The 15,079-nt window shown below is 38.5% G+C and overlaps 1 protein-coding gene across 1 annotated transcript in view; it reads left to right on the top strand.

Annotated features, from left to right (window-relative positions):
* ACSS3 (acyl-CoA synthetase short chain family member 3) overlaps positions 1-15,079 on the top strand; it is a 99,023-nt gene that overhangs the window by 2,582 nt on the left and 81,362 nt on the right. Inside the window, exon 2 of the mRNA XM_074901487.1 lies at positions 4,626-4,770. Within this exon, the coding sequence (XP_074757588.1) occupies positions 4,626-4,770 (145 nt within the window). The remainder of the gene's footprint in view (positions 1-4,625; positions 4,771-15,079) is intronic.

Below are 15,079 nucleotides of genomic sequence, written 5' to 3'. Positions count from 1 at the left end.
CATGCAATTTTATTTATTTTTTTATTTAAGTTCACCTTAAGTGATAACAGGCTGTATGTGATGCTGGTGTAGTACTCTAATGCCTCTAAAGTCCCAGATAGTTACCAGCATTCAGTGTGCTTGGCAGGATGACAAATAGGTAAGTTCTTTGAGGAAAGACGGAATGTAAGAGAGGGAGGATACAAGAGAGTCTTTCAGAGGACATGCTGAAGAGAAAACAAAGAGGATGGAACAAAAATGAGGAAGAGGCCATGCTTCCAAGGAAAACATAGCTTGCTGGTCTAACAGCGTAAAGATGTCATTCTTTAAAAACGTTCGTGTATGTGCTTCTTGAGTTAGAATTTATCTCCTGTGTCAGAGACATATTATTAGGTCAATTAATAAATATCCATTTATTTTCAATATCTTTGGTTCTGGCTGCCAAGTGTGAGACTTATGGAAACAGATACTTTTCATATATTTTCTGGTCTCATTTACTTCAGTTGAAGAAGTTGAAGGAGGTGGTTAATGTGTTTAAAATGTAGCTATAAGGCAAATGTCAATTCGTCCTTTCTAAATATCATAAGAGCGTGAAAGAAACGTGCTGTGTGCCCTAGTGTGTCTTCTTAGTCTTTTCCGTTGGAAACACTGGTGTTACGTGAGTAGCTTGCAGAATGGTTTCTGAAAGGTATGTAATTAGTGTTACTATACCCTGACTCTTCTGTTGAAACAGTAATCCCAGGGTCCGTTGACTGTTCTAACCTGCATATCAGTGGCTGGTATGAGGCAAAGCATCATCTACTTTTGCTCACATCAAAAATAATAAGAACAGCAGAAATGCATGATTAGTCAAGAAAAGGATGAAGGAATTGGAATTGTTTGGTGTAGAAGCCAAAAAGGAGATGTAATTTTAAAATGCATAAAATTTGGCTACATAGTTGAAGGAAAAACTTGTTCTCTGAGGTGCCTTTGAAGAGGTGAAAACTAGAAGTTTTAAATTGCACCAAGGGAGATGTAGATTTTAGATGTTAGAAAGAAAAATCTTTTTAATGCTAAAGGTGGTGTAATGCTTGAACAGATTATTTTGAGATCTGTGGAATCCCAGTCAGAAAGGTTAAAGCAAGTATTTCTTTAGGAATGATAGAAACTGTTTTTCCTAATGCATGCAGGCAGAGGGCAATTTTGCAAGTTATGTTTTTTCTCTGAAGACATAAGAGCAATATAAAATCACCTTCAAACTTTAGGAATGTTGAACAGATTGCTATTCAAATATTGCTTACAGTTTTAAAAAATGTGGCTAGAGATTAACAATATTATGGCAGAATGTCTAATATTGTAGTTTTGTCTAACAGTTTATTGAGCTTCTGTTCTCACTTCATCTAGAAAAATAAAAAGAAAAAAAATGCAGTTGATTCCTGGGAACTCAGCTTGGAGAAGTATACGTACACTGCACGGCATAAAAAAATTTTAGCAATATACTTTTTTTACCGTTATGGTACAAAATAATTTATTTTTTCTTTTGCATATATGCCAGCTTTATTCAGAACCTTTAGCTTCTTTCTTTTTTAATCCTTAATTATCTTTGCTTCTGAGCCATTGAATGAAGACTAAAAAATGTCTCTGAATGCAGCTACTTTGATTCTTAAGATAGCAGGTAGTGTTGGAAATGAAAGCATAACTTTTGAATATTCTTGTGAAATGAATTATAGTTATGTGTTGCCTTTTTCACTACTATACTTCATTGCTAGCAAGTAGGCTGTTGTCACATCCAAATAAATCTGAATGTAGTAAAAAAATTTCCCGGCCGTAGAGGGTAGATGTAAAGCTGTATGTAGTGGGAGTCCTGCTGTGGAAGACCTAATTTACCAACTTGCCAAAAGTAAAACATGAAGAGATCAGTGCTTTTGTGCCCTCTTCTACCCCTAAAAGGTTAACACAGTCATTTTGAAGTATGATTAAAGAGATAAGTACATGTGCTTGAGATTCCTGTTTGTAGAACAACAGTCTGTGAGACTTCTGGCCAGGGTGAGATGGGAGGGGCTGCACCCCAGTCACAAAGAGGCAGTAAGTCCTAGGTGACTGCTGTAGTCAGCTTTAAAGAGAATCAAGGGGGTCTTAATGTGGATAACCACTCTCAAATTATTAAAAAGGTGCCTTATTGGATCTAAGTTATGCATAATGTGGATTATCAAAGGCTGCTGCTTTTGTGAATGTAAAGGAAAAAAGACATCAAAATGATAGGTAGATACTGTAAGAATATTGATTTAAAATGTTGCTGTGAAGCAAGCTGTTTTGATATTATAACCAGTTTTAAATTCTGCTGTGAATTTTGACAGGAAAAAACATGTCATTTTTTTCCACCGTAGCACTACTGGAAGGTAGATGAGCTCTTCAAAGAGACTGCTAGTGAACTGAGTGTAGTTTAATTTATGTATCAGAGTTGTTACTGTTTACTCATTTTATTTGTTTTACTCTTCTTGTGCTCCATTTGTTGAATGTTATTAATTTCTCAGCATTAGGAACACAGCCTAAAATAAGGTTCTTCGGACTTGGCTTCTGTTGGTAAGCTGCATTGAGAAAATTATCTGGTTAGCAACATATTAGCATTTTACCGTCCTGTTTATTATGGCAAGATTTACTGGCAGCTCTTACAAACATCCTATAGATCCATCTCTGATCTTTCTGCAGTCTATTGGAATATTTTCCTTTTGATTATAAACCTCAGTTTTAAATAGGAGCATCTCATTGATGTCCTTATTCTAAAACTGGATCCTGGTGTCACGCTGCCATTTCTTTCCAATTAAAGCTTATTCAAGCAAATAAAAGTTCCTCATGGGTCCTCATCTCCTTGTGAATCACTGGATCGACAGAAGTTTGCAGCAACACAGGGCAGCTTTTCGGAGCCAAGCAGCTTTTATTTGTCAGATGGAATGAGATATTTGAGCATGTCCTTGAGGGGCAGTAGAGAAGCAAAAGTGTTGCAGATGTAGTCATGGTAGCTGGATCTCTGCCTCTCTGATCCCATAAGAACCACTCTCCTGAACGGAGCAGCAAAGCTCTCATCACACTTTCCGGATAGTCTTGGTTTTTTGTTTCAACCTGCAGTCACATCTTTTTCACACGCGATTGTTAAGAAGTTATGTAGCAGTGTCAATGTTGCCCTGTATCTTTAGAAGAATCCAAGCTCCGGCACTTGCTCATGTTTGGACTGTTCTTAAGTGGTTATGCATAGTAGCCCAGGTACTGCGCTTCCTTGTTCCCTTGTTTGTATTGTTCTACAGTGGTTTGATACAAAAATCAATGGGTGACCTGAATCTTACACAGCTTTTATGAGCATAATTGGACAGTTTCTCTATATTACATGAAACAAGAACCAGTCTTTTATTGTTCATACAGTTCTTTTATGGAAAGGGGTTTTTTAGTACAGAATGTTTTTGTTACTTTTCTGGTCCCCCACTTTCTCCTTATTAATGGCATTGTAAAGGAGTCTCAATAAAAGATTGCTGCCTCCTAAACATCCTAACTGGTATTGGTTTAATAATTGTCATTTTTTGACAATGAAGACTATACTATGGCATCTGTGCATATGTATGTATGAAGAATATATCAAATATCCTAATTTAGAGCAGTCATTTATCAGACAGGAGAGATACAGAAGGAAATACTCTTTAACTAGTAGTGCATTACTTCAGGCCATTTGTTTTTATTTGTAGCTACATTATAACAATATTGCATTGTCACAGTCATTGTCCCCATAGAATTTTTTGGAAACTCTCAACTGTTTTTTCTGTGTGTTGCTCTTCTTTTTGCTATAGAGAGATACGTGCAGATAGGAGGACAAACACAAAGAGCATTATTTAGAATGAACTTAGATTTTTAGATTCTGTGTCATCTGTCAGTAAGTAGTCATCTTCATATCTCGTGCCTTCTGAGTTTTTTTACTTGAGGATCATGCCGCACTTGAATTTTCTTTTTCTGTGTAAAATTACAATAACAATGAAACCTGAGTTTGTGTTTTTCTTTAATTAGAAGATGAGAATTTTCTTTAAATGTCTGGCTATTGAAGAGGCTATGACTCACATCACTTTACAGGTGATTTTGAGTCACAGGTAAAACATGGTAATGTCAAATGCATTATGAATGTCAGACAAATTTATAAGATTTTCTATCTGTTGGGATCAGTTTCATATAGATACAGATGCTTGTATGCTTTATTTATTGCCAAGAGAATATTTTGAGTCCTGAACCTGTTCTTCATAAAAAGGGTATGTGTGCATACCAATACAAAGTAGTGTAGTTACATATTTTCATAATGTCACATTATTTTATGTGAATGTATGCTTTTATCTGTGAAAACTTAGCTATAAAAATCAGAACGATTGATGAGAAGTAAGTTAAGTCAAGACCAAGTTTAGCAGATGCTTAGTTAAATTAATTAAGGTACAGTACTTTACTTTCACTATTTTCAATAATAGGCTTTTTGAGTAAATTGCGAGGATATAGAATAAAAAATTTCTGAACTGAGTAGAAAGTTTTATGAGCTATATTTTAATTGAATGTTCTCATTCCTTAAAAAAAAAAAAATGCAAAAAATAGTCGTCTTAGCCTGGAAGGCTAGCTGTTACATACTTCAACTTCTTTTTTAGGTTTGTAGGTGGAGAGCTGAATATCTGTTACAATGCTGTAGATCGTCATGTTGAGAATGGACGAGGAGACCAGATTGCCATTATTTATGACAGTCCTGTAACAAATACCAAAGAGAAAATAACATACAAGGAGCTTCTTGAACAGGTATGTTTGAGAATAACCTTGTTACTGAAAATGGGCAGTAAATATTGAATAGCAGGTAGATACTAGAGGGGTAGAAACAGTCTACCTTCCTAGTTGATTCCCTTTGCTGTGCTTGATATTGATTTATAAGCTTCATACCTGTTCACAATTACACTGCATCTAAGAGGTTTTGATCTTCCTCTAGTTCTTTTTCTTCTGCAGTTTATTTTTTTTTTCCTGGTTGGTTAAATTTTGAAGTTTTCTCTGTTGGATTTCTTCTTTTTCCCCATAACAGTTCGTATTTCGATTTAAAAGGTAAAGCAAAGTATTAGTCAAGTCATTTGACAGTTACTACAATGAACAAAAGTACAGTTCTGTAGAAATGAAGATGTGCAATTTGGCTATTGCTGCACACAATTGAGTGTAAATCCAAATGAAATTTAAGAGAGAGTATCTCTATAGAAATCTGTGTCACCTGCCCTGTTGTAGGCTGTAGTGTGGGGTGCTGGAGGCCCTGCACTACTTTTCTGTCTGGGAAGTCCATGGATTTCAACTTCCCCGTTGTTTGAGGTAGTTTACAATGGACCTCTGCCTCAGCCCATTGAGATGTACTCACTGTCTGACCACGGGCTGTTGCCACCATGGGTGTTTGCAGTCTGCCCCATTCAAGGTTCTTGGCTCTCACAGCTGTCAGTTGGTGGTTTGCCCTTGTGCTGCTCCTCTGTTTAGCTGACTTTTCAGCCACAACAATCCCCAGCAGCGCTACAGGCTTGGGGAGGAGTGGCTGGAGAGCTGCCAGTCAGAGAGGGACCTGGGGGTCTTGATTGACAGCTGGCTGAACAGGAGCCAGCAGTGTGCCCAGGTGGCCAAGAAGGCCAATGGCATCCTGGCTTGTGTCAGCAATAGCGTGGCCAGCAGGGACAGGGAAGGGATCTGACCCCTGTACTCGGCACTGGTGAGGCCGCACCTCGATTCCTGTGTTCAGTTTTGGGCCCCTCACTACAAAAAGGACATTGAATGACTCGAGCGTGTCCAGAGAAGGGCAACGAAGCTGGTGCAGGGTCTGGAGCACAGGTCGTACGGGGAGCGGCCGAGGGACCTGGGGGTGTTTAGTCTGGAGAAGAGGAGGCTGAGGGGAGACCTCATCGCCCTCTACAAGTACCTGAAAGGAGGTTGCAGAGAGCTGGGGATGAGTCTCTTTAACCAAGTAACAAGTGATAGGACAAGAGGGACTGGTCTCAAGTTGTGCCAGGGAGGGTTTAGACTGGATATTAGGAAGCATTTCTCTACATAATGGGTTGTTAGACGTTGGAATGGGCTGCCCAGGGAGGTGATGGAGTCCCCATCCTTGGAGGTGTTTAAAAGTAGGGTCAACACAGCGTTTAGGGATCTGGTGTAATTGGGAATGGTCAGTGTTAAGTTACTGGTTGGATTAGATGATCTTCAAGGCCCTTTCCAACCTAGTTGATTCTGTGATTCTGTGACTTTTTTTCTTCCAGTTATATGTAACAGTTGCACTTAGTAATGAGTACAAAGAAATGTTGGAGTCAGACGCATATTCTTCCTTAATATATTTCACTGTGCAAAATGCATTTCACTGTGTGAGATGCATTTCAGTGAATGGAACACACTGACGCTACCTCAGGTGTGCACATAGTGTCTGGCGTAATGGAACCTATGGTTTAAAATGTGAAATGAGGTTCACAATACAGCACTTCAGTTTGCGAGGGTTTTACTGCACTGTTTCAAGAAAAGAGCAGTCATACAGCTACAAAAAATTATAGACCTGTACTGCACTCTACCTTTTGAGGAAAGTATAGAAGACATTTACTCCTCACCAGCCTCACCAGTTTTCTGTTGATTTACCAAGTCCAAAAATGAACTTGGAAATTACCACACAGTATGCTGGAGTTAGAACAGCTAGGTTCAGCGTTTTAAGAAATCAGAAGACTTTAAAAGGGCGCGACTCCTTATCTAATTTAATTTATTATTCTATATATGCATATATTTATGTATATAATGCATATAAAATTATAATTATATATTAAATTTCACGTTGTGCCATATAAAATATAATATATACATAATGTACACATGAAATATATATACATATATGAAATTGATTTATACATACATATCCATATAAAAATACATACTTGTTTTATTTTAATGAAGTAATACAACATTTTAATGTAAATTATCTTAAGTGGACTCTCTCTGTAGAAATTTCCTTTGCAAAGTAGCCTTTGTTTCTCTTTTTAAGCTTGATGTTGTTATTAAATCTCCTAAATTGGTGTCATTGTACTCCCTATAAGCATATTAAATGTTTTAGGATATGGCAGATTTGTGCAGAATGAGGAAATCAGTTGACATACGCATCCATTCCTCCACATTTCTTCTTAGAGCAGCATTACCAAGCCGAGTGGAAGAAGGGATTTGAGTTTTCTGGCGGTATGTAGCAAAACTAATTCAGAAGTTCATTATAATCTTGCTGGTAGCTAAGTCCTTTCTAAATACTGGTTTTGAATTCTCTTCAGTTTGCTGTTCTTAATCAAAAAGGAATATAAGTGAAAGGCAGGATTTGAGATTAATACCTTATATGTTGAAACTTTCTAGTCCTTTCTTGTGGAATAAATTTAACTTGGTTTACCTGGTAACTAATGGATACCTGATAACAAAGGTATTCACAAAGAGATCTGCTGAAAACGGAAGAGACATGGGCTGGTGTATTTTGTGTCATGGGTCTTGTAGGTGCTAGGAGAGACTTTGAGAAAAGGCCTACGAAACCCACTGTGGAATGTGGGTGATGACGTTTGGCTCACAGCCCTCGGTCACTTCTTTGTCACTGTGTTCTCAGTCTGGTCAATGTAACCTAAAAGTTCTGTATCTTGTAATTTTGAAATAGACTTTGAGTGCTGTGACTGTTTCATTGTAGACCCGTACGAGTGCAGATCAGACATACAACCAAAGTTGACAAACTTCCTGACAGGGAAAGAAGCCTTTTGCCTTCTTTCCTGACTTCCTTTCCCTATTTAAAATAGCCTGACAGTGTGTATCTGTGCTCAGACTGTTGTTTGGACTGTCCATACCAATAGGTGATTAGTAGTCTGTCTGGATAGTGTAATGAGGGTGTCTTTTCAGAGAGGCTGCCTGTTCAAAATGTCTCTGCAAGAGATCAGCACTTGAGATGGTGGAATTCTTTCTGGCTTCTGGTAATAAAAGTGGAGTTTATAGATGGATTCACCAGAAGATATGTAGGATAACAATGGGACACAGGATGGGAAGATGCAGAGCTTGGTAGCAGGTTAGATCATTTGTCCCAGGATCAAACTCGTGGTAAGGATGAAAAAAATGACATAGGTGCTTGGCTAGAGATAATAAGGCTCCTTAGGGAGGGTGGGATAGCTTGAGCTATCTATTCAGGAAACCTGTTGTATTCAAATTAACCCTATCCTTTTTTACTTATTTCACTGCTGTTCAGATGTGAGAGCTACAGTAATGCTGTGATTTTGAAATTAAGCACTGCTAAACTCTAAATAATTGAGAGAAATGTTGGAAGCTTGTGGATATTTAGTGCCCAACCTGTGGGAAACTTTTTTTTTTTTGGCAGAACTGGAACAGAAATATTTCAGGACAATTTCAGCAATTCTTTATTGATGGAAATAATGGCAAGATCAGTTTGTGTTGATATTCTGTACCACTATTCTGTCTTCATACTTGGAAAGTCTTGGAAATTAGAGTTAGTTAAAGTGAAGTTGTATGTAGTGGATGCAGTTGCCTTTTAAGTGTGTTAATTATATGTTGTTATTACAGATAAAATCTTCCAAATGGAGAGAGGAGGAATTTGGCAAATTTAGGATATATAACAGTCTTCCAGAATGTACTGAATGGACTTTCTTTCTTTACTGATGCCTGTTATAGGCCTTTAAATAAGTTGGACAGAATGTTGCACTGAAGACCATGAAATGAGGATGTAGGTGAAAGTTTTGAGTATGCCTTGAGAGATTCTCTAATTCTATAATGAAGTGGCAGGAAAAGATAAGGGAGACACAAATTCTGTTATAAATATTTCTGAATCTGTGTATTATTAGGGAAATATAAAGATACCCAGAAGAAATAAGGAGCAATGGCTTTTAAAAACAAATTTTCTGATTATGTTGGAAAATGCTGCCATTTTCAAGTTAAGGCAAAGGTTGTTAGGTAGGTGGAAAAATCCCTTCTGTATACATCATTGGGTGATTTCTCTAGAATATTTCACTTGCTAAAAAGAAATCTCAAGAATGTGAGTCATATTATTTGCAGTTGTTGACACTTGACAGATCATGTACACAAAAGCAGTATGATTTCTTTCTGTAATTCCTTCCAATAACAATGCACAGTTAATATGCTGAATTCTGTGCCATAATAAATAGTGTGCAGTAACATGATGGGATTAGTAAAACTAACACCCCCTCAAGTCTCTGACAGCATTGAATGTTACAAAAACATGGATGAGAAAGAAGGGCTTCAGTTTGTCAGCAGAGGGCTAGGATGTAATTTCTTCTGTAGGAAGGTTTTTTCCATAATCATCCACCCTAAAAAATCTTCTTCCAAAATTTAGATTTATTTGCTGTATCTGTCTTTCTCTGATCATATCTCCTGTATGTGACAGAGGAATCACCCAGTTTGTTCTGTTTCTAGTAGTCTTTCTCATTCTTCATGCTTTACTCCATCGTCTTTCTTTGCCTTCTGCCTTAAAAAACAACCAGTTCCTTCTTAGCTAGAAATAGTGACTTTCAAGATATTTTTTTTCAGAGTTGATTTTGAATCAAAACTAGAACGCAGAAAATTCTACTGGTACTGATAATCCAACTTTTTATCCTCCTTAGTAAAGCAACATTATCTTGATAGAACTATGTATTAGACTACTTTGATGTTGGATTTCCTTATCTTATTTAAATCTCAAATGGCATTCTTCAGTGCATGTCCTAGAAAGGTTTAACTGTAATGTCACTGGGGTAGCTCTTCAAAAATATCAATATTAGTATTCCTTGAAGGATGAGACTAATCAGGAATTTACAGAGTGTTGTCTTGGGTTTTTCACATTTCAGGCAAAAGACTTCCAAATGACACTAAAAGTGTGAAGAAGCAGCTGGATCTTGATCTCCCCTGACTGAAGATGGTTACATTGCGCCATGTCAACTTCAGCAATGCCTACAGTAATGTGTGATTTGGTGCAGCTTGGGCAGATGAGGGAAGCAGAGCCATGCTGAATTAACGGCTGAGGCTCCTGACATTTCCACTATATGTGGTTTGTGAGCTTTACATTGGACTAGGTTTAGGTTCATCCTTTGAACCAAGTATCCCATAGCTCACTTCAAAGCCATCTGAACATAGCTATCCCAAAAATCTTTGCTGCCTTGACTTGTGGATTCCTTTAGGAAGTACCGTGCTCACCCTTGTCACTGCTGCTTGATTTCTCTCCCCACTCTGAGTGGATGTTGTCCAAATAATGGCCTTTTAGGAGAACATAGATGCTGTAGGAGTTGTGCAGAACACTGTGGGCTATCCTTCACAGTTACCAGAAATTCCTTCTGAGGGAAGTGGCTGTCTGGAACCCATGTCTTGTGTGTAGCCAGTCTGGAACCCATTCTCTTCTCTGCAACCAGTGTCCTAATTCTACCAGAAACCTAAACACAGTCCTACACTCAACACATGTACAGGAAAAAGAGTATGCACACTTGAGCATGCAAGCGTTCGGACCACAGATTTTGCAGTTCCTGTTGCTTGCCGTGGCAGAGAGTGGGCCAAGGGGATATTCTGCATGTTGTTTTGTGGGGGTAATCTGGAGGTTGCAGGCATGTAAACCTGTACAGCATTGTTGGCATTCTTTTCCCTATACTCTGTCCCAGGACTACTGAATCTGGGACCAAGGGTGTGGATGTCTGTGGATGAGCAGTGGGCTTGGTGGAATGCTTTCCTCTCCCCTGCTGATCTGTTCAAGATCTCTGTGATAGGGACATATGCACTGTGCCACCTCTGAAGCACGGTTTTGCCACCTCATCAAGAACATGGCCTTCATCTATTTGAAGTGAATGCAGCACCACTTGTCAGTCCTCTACCACTTGGCAGCAGGGTTGACATTAGCAACAGAGCAGTGCATCTGCTGGAGAAGCTTTCGCAGCAGTAGGAAAAGGAGGAAACAATTAAGAAGAGTAATAGAAGAGTGAAGAGGTTGATCAAAGTGGTGGGAGTAGGAAGGAGTACTTCCTTTAGTAGTCTTGGAAAAACAAAACAGTGGAGAAGCTGAAGAGCATAAGGTGACTTGCTGTCTTTGGTTTAGAGGAATGCTTATGTGACATGGCTCTTTTTACACCGTGAGATGCACTTCAAGGATTCTCAGGAGCTCTCAGTATTTGAAGAATGCTTTTGTGTTTAGCTTGCATTGAAGTCCTTGACACAGGTACGATCCAGTCATTGCTCGACCCAGGAAGGCTGGAAATTCCTGTTTTGAGCATTTTGAATGGAATTTCTGTTTTAGTATCTTCTAAGAACTCTTCTGACGTGGACCAGAACTACTTTTTATAACTACTAGGGACAGCCAGGTGATTTACTTCAGAACTGCAGTACTTCCTCAAACCTGAACTGCTAATAAGATGTAGTATTTGTTTGGTGTCGTAAAAATAAAGCCATGCTCACTGGGGGCTTGCATTTGACAGAAATGTAATTTATGCTCGGATGTTCAAAGCTGAAAGCCTACTTGAGTTTCTTATTATATCACTTGGTCTCAAGTGATTTTATTACTGAAGTGTCAAATATATTGAAGTGATAGAGCAATCTTAAAACTTGAAGAAAAGTGGAGAAATAGCATGCTGGTAGGAAAATAACAACTATAAAATCTTGAGTGATAAAGTACGCTGTCTAAATGTAAACCATAAATGACAACACACGAAGTGGAAGGTTTCATGGCTTTTAACAGTTTAATGAAATGTCATTACTCACTATTCCTCCCACCCCTTTTTAGAAACAGTGACTGCTTGGATGTTTCAGGGTTTACACATCAATCCTAAGGGCAGTGTAAACTTGCTTTTTGATGTTCTTTAGTCTTCCAAATAGTTACAGATAGAGGCAGTGTTTTATTATGTATTATGTAGTTGAAATGTTCCCTGGCTGTCAGAAGGATGAGGGAAAGGGCAGACGGGAAATCGTAGATACCAATGTGTTGTACTGGGTTATTGTCTTCAGTGACATTAAACTCTCAAGGTTGGGGAGGTTAAGTGAGACAAGTGATTACTGGGTTTCCATGGAAGACAAGTGGTTCCTGTCTGCAGCATGGTACATGTATTCTGCTTTAAGTACAATTTACCCGTGATAGGTTTCAATAAAAATGACTTAAGTACATGCAGATCTCATTACTATCTCCCTCCTATAGCCACGTACCAAAGTTATATAGCTTGTGTACAGGCACTGGAAGTCTTCTATTATAAATCACAGAATCATCTAGGTTGGAAAAGACCTTGAAGATCACCTAGTCCAACCATTAACTTAACACTGACCATTCCCAATTACACCAGATCCCTAAACGCTGTGTTGACCCTACTTTTAAACACCTCCAGGGATGGGGACTCCATCACCTCCCTGGGCAGCCCATTCCAACGTCTAACAACCCGTTATGTAGAGAAATGCTTCCTAATATCCAGTCTAAACCCTCCCTGGCACAACTTAAGACCATTCCCTCTTGTCCTATCACTTGTTACTTGGTTAAAGAGACTCATCCCCAGCTCTCTGCAACCTCCTTTCAGGTACTTGTAGAGGGCGATGAGGTCTCCCCTCAGCCTCCTCTTCTCCAGACTAAACACCCCCAGTTCCCTCAGCCGCTCCTCGTACGACCTGTGCTCCAGACCCTGCACCAGCCTCGTTGCCCTTCTCTGGACACGCTCGAGTCATTCAATGTCCTTTTTGTAGTGAGGGGCCCAAAACTGAACACAGGAATCGAGGTGCGGCCTCACCAGTGCCGAGTACAGGGGTCAGATCCCTTCCCTGTCCCTGCTGGCCACGCTATTGCTGACACAAGCCAGGATGCCATTGGCCTTCTTGGCCACCTGGGCACACTGCTGGCTCCTGTTCAGGCGGCTGTCAATCAGCACCCCCAGGTCCCTCTCTGACTGGCAGCTCTCCAGCCACTTGTCCCCAAGCCTGTAGCGCTGCTGGGGGTTGTTGTGGCTCAAGTGCATTTGGCCTTATTGAAACTCCTACAGTTGGCCCATCACTCCAGCCTATCCAGATCTCTAGGAGTTTATAGTAAATATATTATTATATTATATATATTTAATTAATGTATATTAAATTACTAATTATGATCTTTAAATTACACCTTTTTCCTTTAGCAAGCAAGCATTGCCTTTTTCTTCATAATTATAAAATAATAACAATAATAATGAATAATAATACTTGTGTTTAACTACTTATTGCCTACTATCCACACTTACACTGACTATAAAACTACTTATTAAATATTGTTTTCATTGCATCTGGCCTTTTTGTCAACACTCTGCTTGAGAGTCTCACAAGCAGCAAAGATAAGGATTAGTCTTCTCAACTTGCTGAGATAACATGATAGTAGCTCTGTGTTAAAATGAGTTTGTAGATTTTAATGTTTTCACAGTAGGAAGTACAGAAAAGGAATTTACCTTTGAAAGTAGAGTTGTTATCCTCACTTATAATAACTTTCACTATTCCAATCTAGAAATGACTGTAAATGCCTGTGGAATGGCAATACATTCTATTTGTATACATGTTCAGGACTTCTTGTTTTTTTTGGGGGGGGGGGTTGTTTTTTGTTGGGTTTTCGTACCATATGTCAGTTTTATAGAGTATTGATAAGTATTAATAAGTCTAGAATTAAAGATACTTTCTTTTGATAATGGGTAACATGTAAGAGGTCTGTTACAAATAAATCATATATGTACCTTAGTTTGTGTGCGTTTTCAGCTTGGTATGGTGATGACTTTACCTTCTAAACATACTCTCTTGTGAAAATAACAACAGGGACTTACGCAATGTTTATGAAAAATGAAAGCTATACTGTTATCTTCTGATGCAAGCGTGGATGCTTGGGGCTTCTAAATTTCAATTTTCTTAAAGCCTCAGGAAGAAGTGTAGAAATATGCATAGTTTGATTGTGTATGAGCTCTGTATTTAATGCAAACACAGGCCAGATGCATTTGGAGCTTTTGTATTTTACTCTCAGGTTGCTGAAAGTCTGAACATGTGTTCCTACTGAAGAGAGCAGCAGTGAATAATGCTGTATTATCCTCTTCAGTATGTGTATCAGGTAGGCTTCCAGGACTGGATGTAATTACCCCAAGTTTTCGTGAATATGACCATAAAAGAGCCTAATGCCTATAAATCTCAGAAAGTAACAGTGGTACTAGCATTTAAAATATTAACCTGGAATAAGGTAACTCTTTAAATAGAGAAGACTCAAATTTCATGAATAATAAAAATGAAAGTAAAACATTTCAAAGAAAATATACCCTCCTGACTAGCTCATCCTTGAAAAAGAGCATCCTTCCCTCCTGTCCTGCTAGTGCAGTGTGTATTATTAGCCTAGGTGGCTCCCATTGCTTGCATTATTTGCAGGATCACTGATAACAGCTCTTACTGCTTTAGAAGCTTGGGTATTCTCTATTCTGTAGGCAACATCCCCCTGCTACGCTCAGGAGTTTGTCTCCCCCTTTCCTTTCTCTCTGGCCTGATAGTACCTGAAGAGTCTTTTACGAGACTAAATTTTACTTGAAACTTTATCTGTGTGATGTAATGAATAGATAAGGAATAATGCAGTACAGCTATGATGTGAGGAATTCATATATGAATAGATTCATGTTACATTGATAGTAAAAGAAATGGGAAACTTAAGTTTATTGTAGTATTTTCTAGTGAATGGTAACCTCTTATAGTTTTACTACCATTTTACTACTAGGTAAGAAGGGTTCTCATGTAAGACAGAGCAGCTCCTTTGTTCTGAACTTAGATTTATATGTCTACAGATATCCCAAGAACTTTCTAGAGAATGTAACTTTTTAGTCTTATCACTAATGTAAAACTATTGCAAGCAAAGCTCCTGTTGTAGTTACATCTGACTGGCATGTAAACATGCTTCTGGAGTATTCCAGCTCACTTCCTGGGATGTTGCTACTTCCATCCTGTTTCCTATTAGCTTATTAGTCTATTTTGTTTCTTCTTAGTCTACAGTTTTTCCTGTTAACCTGTTAGCCTATGTTTTGTGCATAATTACACATAGTTTTACCTCTGTTACTTGTACACCTCTACACCTCTACACACAGATGTC

The sequence above is a fragment of the Athene noctua genome, chromosome 3 (assembly GCF_965140245.1).
Source record: "Athene noctua chromosome 3, bAthNoc1.hap1.1, whole genome shotgun sequence".
NCBI lineage: Eukaryota > Metazoa > Chordata > Aves > Strigiformes > Strigidae > Athene > Athene noctua.
The sequence above is the reverse complement of the archived record's forward strand: the minus strand, read 5'-3'. Positions and strand labels throughout refer to the sequence as shown.